The 17,158-nt window shown below is 39.0% G+C and overlaps 1 protein-coding gene across 17 annotated transcripts in view; it reads left to right on the top strand.

Annotated features, from left to right (window-relative positions):
- Positions 1-7,850, top strand: part of BBX (BBX high mobility group box domain containing) — a 278,550-nt gene extending 270,700 nt beyond the window's left edge. For all 17 annotated transcript variants that reach the window (XM_017517145.1, XM_017517135.2, XM_017517142.2 and 14 more), the window contains one exon: positions 1,912-7,850. In XM_017517145.1, coding sequence (XP_017372634.1) covers positions 1,912-1,999 — 88 coding nt within the window. In that variant the 3' untranslated portion in view covers positions 2,000-7,850. The remainder of the gene's footprint in view (positions 1-1,911) is intronic.
- The last annotated feature ends 9,308 nt before the right edge of the window (positions 7,851-17,158 follow it).

Here is a 17,158-nt window from a genome sequence, read left to right as displayed (position 1 = left end):
TAGAAGTTGAGTTCGCCTTCCCAACTGGGCTTTTTTAGTCCCATTTTCATGACGGTTAATTAACCTGCCAAGAGCACACAGCCAATTTGTGCCTAAGTCAGAATTTGAACTCCCTGTCTAACAAACTGCCAAAGGAAAGCTTCAGTCATGTCAGAGAAAATCATGAAGAGTCTCTCTTGACCCTTCCGCTGGGAGCTAGAACCTCAGTTGCGGTACATAGTCCCCTTCCACCGCGATTCTGACTTCTTCCTCTTTCCATTGATGAAGCTGGGCTTTCACCCCAATTTCTCTCTCCCTCTTCCCATCTTTTTTTACATTGTACTTTTCATCTTTTACTTTTGTTTTTGTTTTTTTCTTTTCTACTACTTACTAAAATTTTGGATCTTTTAATATCTTAAAAGTAAAAAATAGCATTTTAATTTCATCCTCCTTGAACAAAGAGCTAAACATATTGAACCGGTGGTATCTATAACAAACATCCACATGTGAATAAATAGATTAATCCAGAGGTTTGATTCTAAAATGTTTTGCTTTTCTAAAAGCTTAAATATCTTGGGCTATTAAGTGATCTTTGGATTCTGAAACCCCTAAATGTCGAAATTTGTCTACCTTATTTTTCTTCTTTTGTGCATAAAACTTGAGTATAGTTACAGAGCAGGTAAAAGCTGAATCTCGAAATAGTTCCTTTTGTTCTGTGCACTCTAAAGAAGATACGGTATCGAAAGGTCAACCCGATGAAAACATTGCTGATACATCACCTATTTTCAGCACAGTGTTCTGCACTACAGACGATTGTAGGTTACAGAACAGCGAGTATGCATTTGCTACGACTGGTAGGCCTGTTGGAAAATGTCAAGGAAGTGCCTAGTCCTATGTTTTTAGAATGAGAAGCTCTGTAGAAATTACCAAGGATTTGGGAGAGTTTTCTCATAACCATGAAGGAAATCGTAATTTTACTACTAATTATGCAAAAGCTGAATGAAAAATCAGCTATGTTTGGCATAGGTTCTATCCAAATGATAGAAATTTCCATGAATTTCCTAGTCCTGTCTGGAGTTCTCTCTCCATGTGTGTTGATTTTGGCCCAGCTAGGCTAGAGTTTGTTAAAATGTAAAATCCAGCATCAGTACTTGTTTTCTTCCTCTAAACACTCTCTGCCCATGTACATGTGATTAGCTGATTTTTCATTAGCTTCTGCATAATTAGTAGTAAAAATACAATTTCCTTCATGGTTATGAGAAAACTCTCCAAAATTCTTGGTAATTTCTACAGAGCTTCTCATTCTAAAAAGATAGGACTAGCCACTTCCTTGACATTTTCCAACAGGCCGACCAATCGTAGGTTTTATTGTTTCTTCATTTTTTTTTTTTTTTTTGAGTACCAGTCCATCTCTGTTTCTCTTCCAGAGTCATTGCTTTTATTTGCCCTAAGTTACCTGAAGGTTACCAAGTATTACCCTTCAGGCAAGTCAAGAAAAGAAATGTATCATTTTTAATATCAGTGGACCAACAGGAAAATTATTGTCCAGAACCCCAGTCCTAGACTGAAATTTTTCCACTTCTTAAAGAGTTACCCCAAATCTGTTGGTACTTTGGATTTCATCTCTTCAAAATGGAAGTGGTTAGTTATTTCAGGCCAGAGGGTATGTTGTTGAATTGTATGAGGGGAATTCATATATGAAATCTTAGGAAGGGAGACAGAATGAGGAGGAGGAAGGGGGGAAAAAAAAGAAGGAAGGTGACAGAAAAGAAAAAACTCTCAAGCAAAAACAGTTTTCATTCCATGACGCGAGTAACAGCAGTAACTGTTAAACAAGATATTGGAACACACTTACTTGTTATTCATCATCCTCTCCTGCCTCTAATAAGATGCTGAATAATAAGTGACTGTTTTCTTCTTTTTATTTTACAGAGGTCAGAGATCAACTCCACTCACCCATGATGGACAGCCAAAAGAAATGCCACAGGCTCCTGTACTTATTTCCTGCGCTGACCAGTGAAGCGCCCTTTCATTGTAAAACATTGTGCTTTACCTACTACCCTAGCCTTGTCTTTACTGAGGGATGCTAGTGAGTCCAAGTGGTGGAAAATATAGACTGCAAACAAGTGCTTGTTGCCCCACATGGCCCAGATTCACTTGAAGCAGAAGTTAGCATCCGGGCCAGTTTGTTCTCTCAGAACCCAGAATCTTTGAGGGTGAGGTTATCTGTCTGATATTGAGCAGAAACAGAATGATCCTGGAGCTTTGCTTTCTATTGAAGGCTTTTGACAGTAATAGGTGGTAACTTGGTAAAAGGCTGCCTTTACTGTAGCTCATCCAGCATCTCTTTTACCAACCAGAGAGTGTGAAACTAGTTTCATATATTACCTAGTTATTCTTTCAAAACAAAACAAAAACTGACGCACTGCACTAGTTATTATTAGATATTCTTAGTCTTTTTTGTACATGGAGATTTAAGTTCTAAGATGGTTTATATAATAGGTTATACCTACATTTATATTGTAGAATAAATATTGAAAAGCCTGTTCCAGAGACTCCTAGCAGCATGGGCAGGCAGATGTACCATTGTTAGCGGTGTATGCTCGGCCTCGTGGTCCATATATTCTGCACTTTTATATTTGCCACCAGAGTGGTAGTTTGCTGGCAAAAGAGAGAGAGAGAGAGGGAGAGGGAGAGGAGAAAATTACAATTCTTACAATCTGAATTTTTTTCTTAGCCTTGAGCGACCATGAAGAATTTGCTTGAGGCAAATTGTGGCAAATATTTTCCCAGACAGGGGAAGAGTCCTGCAGATTACAGATTACTGATGTTTTCATGCCTTGAGGATTCTTTTATTTTTACACAGGGGTCTAAGTGACCAATGGATTGTTCATACAAACAACAAAAAAAAAGACAAAAATATTATTCAGAAGTGACCTTAGTATTACTTCACTATTCTAAACACATTGAAGACACTCACTTCATGTGGACTTGGAGCTACAGACCTTTACATCTATCACAGATTGACTGGACGGGTTGCAATTGCTATGCACAGCCTAATTGGCACTGCAGGTTTTTAGAGCCATTTCGAGTTTGTATTGTTAAGGAGGTATTGAGTCAATGATGAGGGAGGTATGCCTGACCAGAGTGGGACTCTCAGTCATAGATCCACCTGCAAGTCTCTTTCCTTTTTGTGTTGTGTTGCTTTTGAACGTAAAACCAACCATACATATGCCAGCGCCAAGTAGATTAACTGGCTTTAGAACATTCAACATATTGACTTAACCACCTGATGTTCACAGTGTCTTGTTTCCTAGCAACAGATGCAAAGTGATAAATCAAAATTAGTCTGAGGCTACAGATTTTACAGGGTATTTGTTCTATAGCACAAAGTATTTCCCCACTCTTGCATCACAGCACAAACTACCAAATTTTGATTATTGGATTCCAGCAATAATTTTTAATGGTTTTCAAACTGGCGGAATTTTGACAGTGCTAGTTCGAGTTTGAAGCTTTTGAATTAGATCTCTGAATGATGACAGTTTACATGGTTTTATCTAGCTTTCTTATTTATACTTGACTGAATTATAATGATTTTTTTTTTCTAATTGTAATTTGACTTAATAGCCATACAAAAAGTGACTCTCTTCGTACTGACTAGGTTTAGCTTCTCATGGTTGTAGATGTTACTTTAGTTCCGGTGCTGGAAAATATGTACAACATACTAACAGGTTTGAAAACAAATAGAGGTTTTTCTTTTTTCCAAAGCAGGTAAAGAGGGTAGCAAAGCATCGGAACGATGTCCTGAAAAATTCATATTCCTGGTGGGCATGGAGGAAGAAGCAATTAGTAAAAGATTAGCCCAAAGTTACAGCTTAAGCCCATTCACGTAGGAATAAATCAAGGGAGCAGTTCCAGATTTTAGCATAATAGTTCTACTATGATGCTGTTTTATTAATATTTTCTAAATTTCAGAACAAAAAGTGAATGTTTGAAATTGCTGGGTCCCAGTGTTGGTGGCTGTTGGAGTTTTGGACCACTCGCTAGCAGTGATTTGAAAATTGTAACGAGCTAAAATCCAAAACGAAAAACCAACAACAAAAATTGTGTGGTGCAGAACATGCACCTTGACAATGGTACTAACTTGTTACTCTATAGAACACATTAGAATAGATCTATTTTTGCCAGAGCACCCTCCTTCAGTCCTCCGATTACATTTCACTAGAGTTCCTTAAGAGATGGCTGTATATTCATGGGACCTTTTTTAAAAAAAAAAAAAAAAAAAAAGCAAAACAAAAGATTCCTTTTTTTCTATGTGATTAATATCTTACTTGATCTGCTTTTCCTAAACCTCAGTGGCTTTTCCCTTAAGCAGGGTTGGGGGTGGGAGGGCAACTTAACTGGATATGACTGTTTTCAGATACAAACCTTTTTGTAGAAATGCTTAATTTTTAAGCGGTTAGGCACTGAGAGTAGCAGAAATCCTGCAAAGCTTTATAGTTCCTTAGACTCACCTCGTCGATTCTCCGAGTGAAGTCTTGATTTCAGCAATTGTGCTTCTCATGCCCTGAATCTGCTGGAGAGGAGTGTTGTTATTTTCAGGTAACATTTGTTAGCACAAATATTTCAGACCAATATGTAGTGCTCTCCTCCACACCCCTTGTTACCATTTTCATTTCATTTCTCTCATTCTTTTTTATTTTGGAAAATCAGATTGCTATAGTGTATCTTTTAATCTGCCAGCAAATGCCATCTACACTAACATTTGTCCCACAGCATCAAGAGAATAAGTTGTTGCACCTTATATATATCTCAAGCAAACCAAAATATGATGCTCTTCTGCTTTGTTTTATTCTAAATTGTTGTATCATATCTTTCTAAAACCATTCTGAATTTAGTTGAAATTATCAATATTTATGCTTTTAACCTTAATTTCTGGATTCAAGCCTGTATATAAATCTTTTGAAAAAAAAAATTGTCCTCGCCCTTCTCTGCAATGCTGGAAGTAGAAGATTTCGTCTCAGATGGAGACGCAGTACTATTCCAGTTTTCTTTAGCCTTTTATTTATTTAGTTATTCTGGGTATTTCCTATGTGATTTTGAAGTGTGTAGAGTATATTATAGTAACTGAAGCTGCAGCTCTAAGAAGCTGAGTGAAAGAAAAAATACTGTAAGACATCCTTAAAGTTTTATTTGTTTGGGTACTGTATACGAGATCAGGAAAAAGAGAAATGTCCCACAGCCACATTGGAAATACAGGTTCTTGTCCCCAAATTAGGTTAGTTCCCAGATTTTAGATCAAAACTGTTAATTCATTAACATCCCTTTTAAAAGATAAATCCTACTGTTGTAATTCTGATAGTCTGTTTCCCAAAAATATCAGAAATATATTTATTTAATTCTGTCAGATGAGCTTTCCACTGATGCCATGTCCCAAAGCCATGTTAAAATAATTCCCACGTTATCGTTGTGATTCTACTTCCTGCCATCAAAATTGCTGGAGAAAAAAAACAGTGATGGAACACTATGAACAAAAAGGAGCATCTGAACTGGTCTGGTTTTTAGAATCCAATGTGCTCAAATCCTTTCGTTTTCTTATTAAGTCAGATGCTACTGTAAGTCAGATGAAATTTTGTTTGCACTCTGCAGTCTTTGGCTCAATGTATGGAAATGTTTGCACCTATGTAAAGTCTCAAGCTAATGATACATTGCTACAGAACAGGAGTAAGCTGAAAACTGAATGGCATGTTTTGTTTATAAGGTGGGGAGGGGAGGGGAAATACCAAAAAGCTCTGTTCCAAGTTTGGCATTTGACATTAATGTGAAGCAGTGGGACCATGCTGCCTGCTAAACTACTGTATGAATCATTCGTGTTCTGAAGACGAGCAGCTGGAGGCTGGAGGATGGCATTCCATACAGCAAAGAAGCACCACCGCTTCGCCTGGGAAAAGGAAGGAAATCGCAGGAGGCCTGGAGCCATCATCTGTAAAGGGGATGTTGGGGGTGTGATGCTGTGGAGGAGAGTCACCTTTGATCGCACTGCTCCACAGAGCCCTCATATAAGGCCAATCCTAATGGGCTACCTCGGCTTTAAAAGTTCATTTCAGTAAGTCCTGTTTCAAAAGTTTGTCTTTTTTTTTTTTTTGCTTCTACCTTCAGTGCCACTATTTTCCACTGCAGTGTTTTGACTTCACAAACCACCTGCTCCAGAGAGAACAGTGTATTGCTGAAAATGGGCAGTAGAAGCAAATGCTATTGTTATATTTGACCTGTAAAGTATTCAGAGTGACTGGTAGGTGTAGAAATTCAGACTTAGCTCTCCCAAATAGCTCCTTATTTTGCACCTTATAAAAAGTATACTAACTGTTAATTAGATGTTGCTTTTGTTTATACAAGCATTCCCAAAGAATTAGATACGGATTTTGTTTTGAGTTTTTTGATTTTTGAACATTATCTTATTTAGACTAACAGCATACTTAACAATTTTAAAAGAAGCTGTTCAGTTCATCTTACCAGATGTGTCTGGCGAAGTATTCAGGGTTTGATGGACTGCTTTGCTTTCATTTGGAAGTGATAGCTAAGTTTGTTATACTCCATATGAAACAACTTTGTTCGTTTCGCTGAGGACATTATCTTCCTGACATTTTGGAACAAAGAAACAACAAGCGTGAATAGAACGACAAATGTATTTGAGTCCCTCATAATCCCCATCTGTATGTGCTATCCTTTCCTTCAAATACATAAATGTCCATCTTTTTTTAAAAAAACAAAAGGTTCCTCTTCTGGCCAAATTTAATCTGTGGTGGTATTTATACTCTTAAATTGAGAGAGGAAACCTTGTGGTTAAAAATTCTGTGTCCGCTGTTTTCGTTTTGCAGTCAGTGGTCAAAACTGGTCATGCCCTTAAATCAATTTTTATGCACAGAGCTGGTTTTGGTGAACATTACTACTCCCTCCAAAGATTTCCTGATAACTTGGGCCAGAACTGGTTACTGAGTACCAAGGATCTAATTCAATGCCTCAAAACTCTTCCACCCACAATGCAAATCTTACCTCACAAGCTCTAACCTAAATCATAGAGACATGCACGTTTCGTGCATTAACACTGATTTCGCTCTGTGGCCCACCAGAGGGGTGGGCTCACGTCCCCTGACTCCTCACATTAGTGCCTCAGCTCTAAGAGCCGTGGAACAAGGGGGTAGGGCAGTCTTACGATCTGGAGCTCAGCAACGTTTTTCCATTTCATTAGCACTCAACAAGTCTCTTGCTCTCAGGAATCTGTCAGAAAAAGAATAAAATCACCTGAGACTCCACATACCAGATTATAAACTCTTCTCATAGGTTTGAATTGCTTACTTACATGTCATAAATTAACCACAGCTTCATTTGACCACCAGGGTCTAAAATCTCTTGACAGTTTCAGCATGACTGAATCGCTCATGGTTTTGTTTTTCTTTTTCTTTTTTTTTTATTTTGCTTTCAGAAATTGGCTTGGTTCTCTTTAGAGTTGGTGTAAACATGCCATGTAATAAATGATTTCCACTTAATGGTACAACAGAATTATTGCTTTCTTAGATGTATGTGTAGTAAAAGTCAATATACACATTTATATAATTTCTTTCTTCAAAATCTTATACCTAATTTGATATTTCTAAAAATTGCACATGTAAGTCATGTGTATAACATGCTAAAGTACTTTAACTGTGATCTTAAAACAATAAAAATATTTAATAAAACTTTGAAATATTTTAAAGATATTATTCAAATATATTTCTTTGTGTTCACACTACTGGCCATAGAGTATGTGCCTTTAATGTACCATTTTCACTAAAAACAGTAGGAAAAATATTAATAAAAGTAAGATATTTCAACTATTCTAGAACATCGAATGGTGTGTCCCCATAAACTGTGTTCGCCTGTGATTTGCCATTGTCTGGGCAGCCTTGGTTGCTTTTTCCAAAAGTGGGTAGTAGTGATCGGCCCAATAGAAGAAGGGGGTATGCTTCGGTAGGCCACTGGGGTGCCTTCCTGGGACGAATGATCAGAACACACCATTTTTCCCTGAACTAGGACAAAACTGTGGCAGTGATTTCATTAAGACTGTTCCCTAAAGTATAAACTTACACCTCAGATTTGATGAATGTTCCCGAGTTTTTATTTTTTTGATCCTTTGGAAACTATACACATGCATGCACACAGCCTAATTACCAACAAATAGGCTTTGTAACCAGACAGTTCTTCTACCCACGTACCATTGGGTTTCTTTTAACCTCCCTAATCTAGACTTAGTGACGAAATATCCTCATGCCATCCCTGTGGGGAAGAAAAGAGTATATATGAAAATAAAAGCCTGTCTAAAGGGTTGTACTGTGAGATACTCTAGCACACTACCTTTCCATTGCTGAGAATAAGGGGTGTGTGTGTGTGTGTCAGGGAAAATGGGCTCCATACCAAAGATTAAAATTCTGTTAGAAAAAAATGACAGGATATACATAAATATGGTTTTATGGTCCCATGTGGGTTACACAGTTGCATCCATCCTTTTGAATAGAACATAAAATCTCTTGCAAGGAAAATAAAGTGATTCTAATCAACAATCAGCTAAAAGTAATACTGCTGACTCCATTCCATACATATTTTAAAAGGATTTGTACTAAAAATTATGGATCATAATTGATCATAAAGTTTTTACCTTTTTGAAATTATAGGAATTTTCAAATACAGTATATGGAAAAGTAGAGAGGTATTTTGAACCCCATATAGACATAATCTAGCTTCAACAAATACCAACATTTTCTTACTGTTTTGTCTGTGTCTGTTTTCTCCTTCACCTCTGCTTTTCCCTTTTACCTACCCCAGAAGATATTCATATCCTAGAAATATTTCATCTGTGAAAATTATCAGATGAAGCCTTTAAAAGTGAACCTTTTCGTATGCACAGATTATAATTTTTAAAATATTTTCTCCTCATGATTCCAAAAATGTCCAACGCATAAAGGAACCCATGAACCAAAGTACAGAAGTGCTGAAGTGAAACTCATTTGGAATTAGACACTGTTTGGATTTCCTATCTCTATATTTACCCTTTTCTGATCCACAGTGTCGAGAGAGACTTACTTCATCAAAGAGAGCCCTGCTTTATGATGTCTGTTTTTTAGGAGGTAGGGGGTAGGGGGAGGGTTGTTTATGATTCTTTTTCCCCACACCTAGTACTCCAAAGGCCCAAAGGCTAAAACAGATTTGTGTCAACTGTATGTTCTTATGTTACACCCGAGCAAATCAGAAGGAAAGCACCACACTCTTAAGTTCCAATTGAGAGTCCTTTACTGCCGGCGACCGAGAGCTCTCTCGCTCAAAATCTCGGCTCCGAAGAAGGGGCTTGATTCCTTTTGATACCTTGTTTAAGATAGGGGAGGGGGAGCCTAGCTGAAGCAGAATTTACAGAAGCAGAACAAGCAAGTTAGGTAAGGAGGCTGGTGACTAGGAGGCAGAAGGTTCCTATGATGGTTGATTACCAAGGAGGGTATACACAAGCAGTTCCCATGATTGCTGGTTACCAAGGGGGGGGTATTCAGTACTTGCCATACAATCAATCAAGGGGGGTATTCACAACAGCAAGTGGGCTTGCCAAGCAAGATATGGTTACAATGGTTATATGCCTCTATAGTTCTACGCACAGCATGACCCAGCACAGTAGCATGACCCAGGTATGCACTCAAGGGAGAAATGGCAGGAGGGGTGAGGCGGAGTTTAAGATGGAGTCTCTCTGGCTTTCAGCAAGATGGAGTCTGTCAGGCTAACACAGGGTAGGTTAGCACGCTTATTTTCCGTTCAACACTATTCCCACTGCCTTTTTTTTTTTTTTTTTTTTTTTTTATACATATTTTCTGTGGGTTTTTTTTTTTTTTTTTTTTTTTTGCCCCTAAACTTACAAGAGAAAATGTGTTGGAGGGGTAGAGAGAATATTTTAGATAAGCCCTGGAAGGCAAGTTGCCAAAGGTTTTAAAAATCTGAAATGCTAGGTCAGTTGGCCCAAAATTAAAGCATGAAAAGAAAACTCTTTCTGGGAGAGATAAAAATGATAGTTTGGCTCGCTCCACTTGGAGATTCCTTACCCTAGGGAATTTTACAAAAGGTCATTTTGTTTCAGGGTTGCCTATAGGAGAGTCAGAAGAGAAAAATGTGAGGATTGAAAGTCTCTTAAGGATGATAGAGGATGAAAGGGGGAAGGCGGAAGTTTATATAAGATAGATTGTAGATATCTTATGTTTAGAAGTCAGAATGGTTTTAAAGCCAGCATGAAAATATGTCTAAGAAATATGCTCAAGTACAATGATCTTTTCTATAGTTGGGCATCGTTATCTATGGTACTTATAAAAGGCCAATTAAGCTTCAGATACAATTTATGTCCTCCAAAAATCAACATATGAAGCCCTGGAAAATAAAAAATTGTACTAGCAATATAATAGATATAAAAACAGGTAATGATTTACCATATACTTTGAAGCATTTATTCAAATATATTTAATAGAAAACTTGAATTAGTACAATAAAAAAAAAACATTTCTCCCAAGTCAAGATATATAATCCTTGAGATAAATACAGGAATAATTTAGACACTGTTTTATACAATTTAATATTTTCATTTTCCCATACCATATATCTTGGCTTGGGTATTTGGCAGTGTGTTAAAAATAAATTTAAAAGCAATATTCTGCACATGAATCCTTGAATACCTCAAACCTTTTCATACATAGTATATGAAGTATTTAACACATGAATGCTAGCCTCACCTGCATTGAAAACTGTATCGTATGTCAGTCAAAATCAAAACTATTGTTAGAATAAAATTGCTTACAAACAGTTCCTCATTCCATTACTATGTTTCAAAGACCATGGAGAATCATTTCATCGCCCATGCTTTGGCTTCAGAAGAGTTTTCTGTTACCCACGGCTCATATCATACACCCATAACAATAATCCATTCAGCAAATTTGCTCTGGATGTCTACTGTGTGCAAGTACCAGGAAGACATTCTAGCAGGGTTAGAGACAGCCTGTTGAAATGCAGCACCGATGAAGCTGGGAATCAAAGGCTGTCAGGGGAAAATGACATATGAGCTCATGGGAAACTCGATAATCTGCATTTTGAAGACATTAAGAAAAAAAAATGGGTATGTGTTACTGTTCTTTAAAATTTTATTTTTAAAGCTTTTTCTCACAGAAAAGATGTTAGCACAAGGAAAAAAGGAACTGCTGAGACAAGGCCACAGAGCTCCAAGACTGACAAATATGTGATCAAAGTCTTTGGGGGAGATCCATCATGCTGTGTGTGTTTCCTTTCTGAGTGGCCTAGGATAAGGAACATCTCAGCCTGTCTGGTTCCAGGGCTGATGTCATTGTGGGGCTAGACAGCGCACCAGCTACAGCCTTGACAGAGCCCAGGAATATTTGGAAATGCAAGGTCAGGAAGTACAGCTCAAGCATTTGGCCCAGAAAGGAGGTGGTTCTGTCGCCAGATAGTGTGATTCCCCAACTCTTTTCTCCCTTTGCCATCCCCGTGTTTCATCACCTTAGTTCCAGCTCTCACATATTGCTGAATTCTAATTTTTTTCAATCGTTGAATTTTTCTCCAGTGATGGCACCCCGCGCCCACCAGAGCTATTTTAGATTCCCCTTTCTTTTTCACTTTTTTCTTCACTGAGAATAGCTGTAAGGTTTTTATGGCTGAGGGAATGACTCAAGAAATCTTTTGCTCTAGGAGGGTTCCTGGAACAAAAAGGAGCTGCTATGAAGGATTCTCATTTTTGATGTGTGCTGCCCCCACTTCTTTTGGGTCTAAATTGGGCACGTGAGCCCTTGCTGATCCTCATCCTTAAAAAAGGACTTTACTACAGTAGGTACCTATTCTTAACAGAACTCCCCGGGATTACTTTCCCTTTGGGAGTAGGGAAGGTGTGGTTTCTACTTTTTAAACATTCACCTTAGTGTGGCCAAATCAAAATCCCCTTTTCTGGGATTGGTAGTTAAAGGAATTCTTTCTTGTAACTCCGAAAATATCTTTTAAAAAAGCAAAACCATCTCTCTCAGGTATGCAAGCTGCACTGTAATTTATGTATGTATGCAGCAAAGTTTTAGAAATTTAGAGTTTAATTTGAAGTTCATCAGGCACCTGTCTGAGGCGTCTAAAGATTCAGTCAATAAAACGTGTGTTGCCAAAGGTTTAATTTGAACTTCCTCTCCCCAATTCCCAAAGATCTGACTTTAAGCAAGCGAGCAACATTTCCTAAGCACCTCATGTGTACAAAGGACTGGCTGGAGCAACAGGTAGGATGCTTGTCTTCAGACACCTCCACAGCGTACCTGATATGGCATCTAAAATTCTAACCAAAGTGCATAGGGGTTGACTCTAATAAGTATGCTACAGTCCTCCTGGGGACATGGAAATTGGAATCAGACCAAGATACTTTATTCTATATATGAGCATTTATCCATGTGAATTACATTTTTTGGTTCCTCTTTCACTCCCCCCAACCCACACATCCAGTATTCCATATGTCTTCTTTTATTTTTATTTTTTATTTAGTTGTTGTTGTTGTTGTTTTTGTTTGAGACAGAGTCTCACTCTATCGCCAGGCTGGAGTACAGTGGTGTGATCTCTGCTCACTGCAACCTCCAACTCCCAGGTTCAAGTGATTCTCCTGCCTCAGCCTCCCAAGTAGCTGGAACAACAGGCATGCACCACCACGTCCAGCTAATTTTGTATTTTTAATAGAGACAGGGCTTCACCATGCTGACCTCATGATCTGCCCACCTCTGCCTCCCAAAGTGCTGGGATTACAAGTGTGAGCCACTGTGCCTAGCTCACATGTTTTCTTTTAAAACACAAATGGTTTTCTGGTCTGGGTGTGCACTTTTCCTTTTCTGAGTGGTTTTTGTGTGACATTCTAGCCTGCCACCGCCACCGCCTGCTCCTCAGCCAAAGATCTATTTTAGATAGAATCCGTCCCAGCTTTTGAGCCTACTGCAGAGAGCAGCAACATCAGTAATTAGTGGTGGCAAGATGAAGCAAGTCATACATTAACTGATGAATAATATTTTCCGGAGAATAGCAGGGCTTCACCCACATTCAAAGGGAAGGCAGAACCAACCAAGTGGCAAAATTCCACAGCGGGCGAGACGCTGGGAGACACTGCAGTCACTCAGCAGAGCACAGTTTTTCCCCGACAGTTCACCTTGCCCTGCTGAGGAGCACTGACTGCTGTCATAATTCTTTAAGTTTTGGAACAGAGCCAGAGTTTCCAAGATTAAACTGCTGCAGATGAGCAGCACGATTCACACTTCTTAGTCCCTCATTTTTTTCCTAGTCAATTTATTTAGAGGTTAAAACTTTTTCATTTGAATGTTAACCTCATATTAGCTTTCCTTAATTTTACCTTCTAAACTTACAATATACCTACACAGCTGTGAGTTTGAGCATCAGACAGAAAGGTGGTCCATTGTCACATAAACAATGGCCTTGAACGCAAAAATTGCCAGAATGCAAAAGCTAACAAATGGGCGCTTGTCCCATCCTTCTGCCTCTACTTTTTTTTTTTTCTTAATACGGCTTTTTTTTTTTTTTTTTAGCACTTATGTTGCACTAATTACTCCAGATGTTTAAATAGAATTATATGTGCTTCAGATTCACTCAACGGCCTGATCTACCTTTTCCATTTTTGAGAAAATATGGGTTTTAGGCTGGGTGGGGTGGCTCGAGACTTTAATCCCAGTGCTTCGGGAGGCTGAGTGAGGCTGGAGTATCACTTGAGGCTAGGGATTCAAGACCAGCCTGGACAACATAATGAGACCTCATCTCTACAAAAAAAAATTTTTTTAATTAGCCAGGTGTGGTTGTGCATGCCTGTAGTCCCAGCTACTTGGGAAATCGAGGCAGGAGGATTGCTTGAGCCCAGGAGTTCAAGGCTGCAGTGAGCCATGGTCCTGCCACTGCACTCCAGCCTGGGTGACAGATCAAGACCCCATTTCTAAAAAAGAAAAAAAATTTCAAAATAAAGTATATGGGTTTATCCCCCTCCATTGCCCATGAGCTGCTGGATTTACCGAGCAATCGCTTCTACAAGGTTGTATAAACCTAATTGTGTTCATTTCTACAGAACCTCCTTTTCTTTATCCATGCCAGATATGTGTGACTCAGTCTGTGAATCATTTGAAGACAGTGTCTTCTCCTAACCTCCTTGGACTTCTTATACCAGAGCTGGAAAAATATTTCTTATGTACCATCAGAGGCTGAATGTCTGGCTTCTTCCCAGATCAATAGGTGCACTGTCTCCCTGCAACAAGGCCCCCAGGGAACCACAGAGAAAGGAACTGCTAGGCAGCTTCACTTCATTTGTACATTCCACTTGGCTATGATTATCAGCCAGAGAATATTCTCCTGAGGTGGCTGAGGCCAGGTCTATTTCAAATGACTTCGAAAGGATGATGCTCTCATGGCATACTTGAGAAAAATTGCCGGCTGCATAGAGGAAGAGAAGCGACATTCTGAAATGTGATAGTGAAGCATAACAGTAAAATGGAAAGCAATTTAAATGTATTACTGGACAAAAACCATTAGCTCAATGAACATAAATAACCTGATTGAAGAAGGGCACTGTTCCCAGATAACTTCTTGAGTTTGGAGGAAATTTCTGTCTTACTAGAGAGCCTCTGAGTGTCATTAGAGTGGTCTGTAACTGAAACGTGTTATCAACGAGTCAGATTTGTCCACTTGTGTAAACAACTCTATTGGAATTACTGTGACATTTTTGCAGGCAGGGAAGCCAATAACGACTGATACCACCAAAACCAGACAATTTTGCTTTCTGATTGAATGGCTGTCAATTCTTGACTGTTCCTCTCAGTTTATCCTCAGCAGATGCTGCCAAATACGTATTGACATCACCCACACCATTAACCACTCCGTTAAAGTCTTTGTATTGTTAATTCTGTCTTATTTAATTCAGCAAAAGCTAGAAGACAGATCTCTAGACTCTGGAAAGATGCGAAGCTCAGAGATCCCAGTGCTGCTTTAGGTTGGTGGACCCAGGTAGGTGGAAGTTGTGCATGGAAGATGCCATGAGGATTATCCATAGTGCGTTGTCATCATAATTTCCTGCTACACTGGTAATACTCACACTGAAGAAACTTATTCACCTTTCCAGTGATCCATGAATCTCAGGGGGCGTTACCCTCCTCCTGAGATTCAGAAGGTGGTGATCAGCAGCCCCCAGTAAATGTGTTCACAACTCAGCCAAAATGCAGTATGTCAGTTCATAGGGATATATATATATATATATATATATATATATATATATATATATATATATATTTACTTTGGTATTGCTTGTTTTGTTTTTGCCAAAGGAGGAGAGCTAGTTTCCAGGACAATCACCTTGGACTCTGGAAAAAATTTTTGAAATTTCTTGGCTCAAAGTATGTGCTCCCAGTAGGGGCTGGACCATAGGCAGTCCAGGATGGCGGCTAAGAACTGGCTGGAGAGCATCACCTCAAGCAAGTGATATGGGTGGGAGGACTGGGAACTCTGAAAGTCAGGATCTTCCTTAATACAAATCCTCAGCCCAGCACAAGCAGAAAACATACATTCCCCAGGAGTCAGTCAGGCTAGGAGGAGGGGAGCACATTTGTATAGGTCTGCAGCACCTAACTAGTGCAATGCCTGCACATCTGTAATGTGGCCATGATAACATCTAACTCCAGGGGTCATTTGGGGATGCTATATTACATTTGAACAAACTGTGTGAACTCTAAAATGCTATATATGAATATAATGGTTTTAAAATTAGAATGCTTAAAGAGAGTTAAAAGAGAAGCCATAGACTGGGGAAAAAAATATGTGCAAAACACCTATCTGATAAAGCACTTGTACCCAAAATATATAAAGAAGTCTTAAAACTCAACAATTAGAAAACAACCCAATTAAACAGTCCGCAAAAGATCTGAATAGACACCTCAGGGAAGAGGATCTACAGATAGTAATTAAGCATATGAAAAGATACTCAGCATTATATGTCATTAGGGACTTGTAAGTTACAACAAGATACTACTATATCCCTATTAGAATGGCCCAAATCCAAAACACAGATTGTATCAAATGCTGGAGAGGATGTGGAACAACTGGAACTCTCACTCATTGCTAGCAGGAAGCAAAACAGTCTGACCACTTTGGAACAATCTGGTTGTTTCTTACAAAGCTAAACATATTCCTACCATACAATCCATCAAATGTCTCTAGATATTTAGCCAAGTGAACTGAAACGTATGTCCACACAAAAATCTGTAAATGAATGCTTATGGCAGCTTTTTTCATAATTGCCCAAACTATAAACAACCAATATATCCTTCAAGAGGTGAATGAGGAAACAGTGGTACATCCAAACAATTGACTATTATATGAGCTATCAAGAAACAAACAGACATTCAGGAATTTAAATGCATATTGCTAGGTGAAAGAAGCCAATCTGAAAAGGCTACATACTGCATTATTAAAATTAGTGTGTATCATATTGAGGGAAAGGCAAAACTATAGACACAGTAAAAAAAAAACTGGTATTTGCAATATTCAATTTTGGGGGAGATCCAAGATAGCCAAATAGGAACAGCTCTGGAGTGCAGTTCCCAGCAAGAACAAGGCAAAGGGTGAGTGATCACATTTCCAAACAAGTTTTTACTGCCCACAGACCAGGAGAGTCCTAGGATGAAAAGTGTCACAAGTTTCCAGCACAGCTGTTTCAGCCAGTGCCTCAGGTCTCCACACAAAATCTCACACAAATCTGGGCGGCCATTTCAACTGGTGCCTGTAATGCCTGTGAGACAGAGCCCCCCCATTCAACGAATAAAAGGGGGCTAAATCAGGGAGCCAGGTGATCTGGCTCAGCAGGTCCCACCCCTACAAAGACCAGCAATCTGAAATGCTCTGGATTGAGAGTTTCACAACAAGCACAACGGGACCCGGAACAGTCCAGCTCAGTGGGGGAAAGGACGTCAGCCATTACTGAGGCAGTCCATCACTCCCGAGGCAGTCTGCCATTACCGAGGCAGTTCTAACTGTACCTCTGTAAACAAAACCGCAAGGAAGTCCACACAGCAGCTGGGCAGAGCCCAGGGAAGCTCAGCTACAC

This window comes from Cebus imitator, unplaced genomic scaffold, assembly GCF_001604975.1.
Source record: "Cebus imitator isolate Cc_AM_T3 unplaced genomic scaffold, Cebus_imitator-1.0 Scaffold619, whole genome shotgun sequence".
NCBI lineage: Eukaryota > Metazoa > Chordata > Mammalia > Primates > Cebidae > Cebus > Cebus imitator.
The sequence above is the reverse complement of the archived record's forward strand: the minus strand, read 5'-3'. Positions and strand labels throughout refer to the sequence as shown.